This window comes from Carlito syrichta, unplaced genomic scaffold, assembly GCF_000164805.1.
Source record: "Carlito syrichta isolate Samal-C Ts95f unplaced genomic scaffold, Tarsius_syrichta-2.0.1 Scaffold304458, whole genome shotgun sequence".
Classification (NCBI taxonomy): Eukaryota; Metazoa; Chordata; class Mammalia; order Primates; family Tarsiidae; genus Carlito; species Carlito syrichta.
In genome coordinates, this window is record NW_007248554.1 from 18,834 (window position 1) to 21,566 (window position 2,733).

The 2,733-nt window shown below is 56.6% G+C and overlaps 1 protein-coding gene across 6 annotated transcripts in view; it reads left to right on the plus strand.

The window, feature by feature from the left end:
- Window positions 1–1,035: 1,035 nt before the first annotated feature.
- The window catches only part of CAMKK2 (calcium/calmodulin dependent protein kinase kinase 2), a 63,225-nt gene continuing 61,527 nt past the window's right edge, over window positions 1,036–2,733 (plus strand). For 5 of the 6 annotated variants that reach the window (XM_008059963.1, XM_008059961.1, XM_008059965.1 and 2 more), the window contains exon 1: window positions 1,058–1,590. In XM_008059963.1, the coding sequence (XP_008058154.1) occupies window positions 1,123–1,590 (468 nt within the window). In that variant the 5' untranslated portion in view covers window positions 1,058–1,122. Of the gene's footprint in view, window positions 1,591–2,733 lie in introns of all 6 variants that reach the window. The other variant, XM_021713323.1, reaches the window with a different exon arrangement.

Here is a 2,733-nt window from a genome sequence, read left to right on the forward strand (position 1 = left end):
AAATTAGCCGGGCATGGTAGCGCGCGCCTGTAGTTCCAGCTACTAGGAAAACTGAGGTGGAAAGATCACTGGAGCCCAGCAGGTCGAGGTTGCAGTGGCTGGGAGCAGCCACTATGCTCCAGTTTGGGTGACAGAGTGAGACTCCAACTCAAAAAAAAAAAAAAAGAATATATCAGGAGACTTTATATAACATCCTAGGACTTCTCTTGGAGAAAATAAAATGGGAAAACCAGGCAATAATAGGACTGAATCTCTGCTGAACAATTGGCTTCAGCTGGAAGTAGCTGCCAGTTTAGTAGGGGATGTGTGTGTACTCTTTGGGGTTTTCTTATATGTGATTCCTACAGTAATTGAGTTTTGAATCCTAGCCATGGTGTACGAGAAAGGACTTTTAAAATAAAGAGATATGGCTGGGCACAGTGTCTCATGCCTGTAATCCTAGAACTTTGGGAGGCTGAGGTGGGAGGATTGCTTGAACCCATGAGTTTGAGACCAGCCTAGACAACAAGGTAAGACCTCGTCTCTACAAAAAATAAAAGTAATTAGCTGGGCATGGTGGTGTGTGCCTGTAGTCCCAGCTACACGGGAGGCTGAGACAGAAGGATAGCCTGAACCCAGGAGGTTGAGGCTGCAGTGAGCTGTGATCATGCCAGTGCACTCTAGCCTGGGCACCAGAGTGAGACCCCAACTCAAAATAATAATAATAATAAATTTAAGGAGCCGCAAGCCAGGTACTGCGGCAATGCTGTAGCCCCAGCTTCTTGGGAGGCTGAGGTGGGAGGATCACTTGAACCCAGGAGTTCAAGGCTATAGTGAGCTATGCTTGTGCCTCTGCACTCTAGCCTGGGAGACAGAGTGCGACTCTGTCTCAAATATCATAATAAGGAGGTCAGACCGTGCTATTCTGCATAGACTCAGAGATCAGACTGCATCATGTTTTGCGAGACTTTTTTAGGAAGCCAACGCGGCGGTATTGGACACTAGCCTGGGCTGGGAAGAAAGGGGCTCCTTCTCTGTCCCTGCCCGCAGGCGTGGGGGCAGCTGACCCTTTCTCTCTCTGCAGGTGGCTCCGCTGCCGGATGGGAGCGCCCCGGCGTGTTGGATGAAGTCGGCGCATGCACCATGTCATCATGTGTCTCTAGCCAGCCCAGCAGCGAGCGGGCCGCCCCCCACGATGAGCTGGGGGGCGGGGGCGGCAGCAGCGACGGCCAGAAGCCCTGCGAGGCCCTGCGGGGCCTCTCATCCTTGAGCATCCGCTTGGGCATGGAGTCCTTCATCGTCGTCACCGAGTGCGAGCCGGGCTGCGCCGTGGACCTGGGCCTGGCCCGGGACCGGCCCCTGGAGGCTGATGGCCGAGAGGTCCCCCTCGACCCCTCCGGGGCCCAGGCCCGGCCCCACCTCTCCAGCCGCAAGCTGTCGCTGCAGGAGCGCTCCCAGGGCGGGCTGGCGGCCAGTGGCAGCTTGGACATGAATGGCCGCTGCATCTACCCGTCCCTGCCCTACTCGCCCGTCAGCTCCCCGCAGTCCTCGCCGCGGCTGCCCCGGCGGCCCACGGTGGAGTCGCACCATGTCTCCATCACGGGCATGCAGGTGCGTGAGCCAGTGCCCGCTGAGGGCCCCGGGGCCCTTCTCTGCTCCCAGTGGGATCTCCATGGTAGGTTGGGCTCCCCTCGAAGGATCTGAGTGCAACCGTGGACCGGGGAGGCGGGGAAGGAAGTCAGCAAAGGGTGCGTGAGGGGGCCAGGTACCAGTGTGGGCAGCTGGGGCTCGATCCTTCTAGGGAACCCTGGGGGCCAGCCTCAGACCCGTGCCAGAGTCATCTCACCAGGGGCTTGGGAGCTGGGATGTTTATACCCAAGCTGCCATCCGTGGCTGGTGAGGGCTGCTGGGGTAGGTGGGGGTGGGGGTGACTGCTCTGAATGTAGACAGCAGCTCCGGACCGGAGGGGAGCCTCCAGCAGAGGGATTCAGGGCTGGCAGTTGGAAGGCATGCTGGGCCATGGTGGGTCACTGCAAGCCCACATGGCCTAACCCTTCTCATGTAATTCTTTCTATAAGCTTTGGTGGGAGCAGGATTAGAACTCAGACCTCTCCTGGGGTTCGCAGGGCCCCACGGGATGTGCTCCTTCTTCCTATCCCTCTGTTCCCATTCCGCCAGGTTCTCTGGATCCCTCCATCTTTACATTCCTTAGTTCCAAGCTCCTACCCAACTCAAGGTCATTCCTCTTTGCTGTCTCTTCTGCTTGGAGCTACCCCCCTCCCCCCAGCAACTCTGCAAGGCCGTCTCCATCTGATGTCCGTGTCTCAACTCCAATATCACCTCCTCCGAAAGGCCTCCCGGATCCTCCTGCCTGAGGCAGCCCTGTGGCCCCATTGCTTTCCTTCATAACACTCACCAGCATCTGATTATCTCTGAGTTTGTTTAGTTGTTTATTGCCTGGGTCCCCCAGCTAGAGTGTAAGCTCTATAGGAAAGTCTCATCACCACTGTGTCCCCAGGGCCTAGCAGAGTGCCTGGTGCATAGTAGGAACTTGAAAATGATTGTTGAAGGAGTGAATACATTTAATTGGAAGAAGACTCAAAATCAGAATGGCTTTCTTTTTTTCGAGTCAGAGTCTCACTCTGTCTCCCAGACTGGAGTGCAGTGGCTGCTCCCGGCCACCGCAGCCTCGACCTGCTGGGCTCCAGCGATCCTTCCGCCTCAGGCTTCCAAGTAGCTGGAACTACAGGCGTG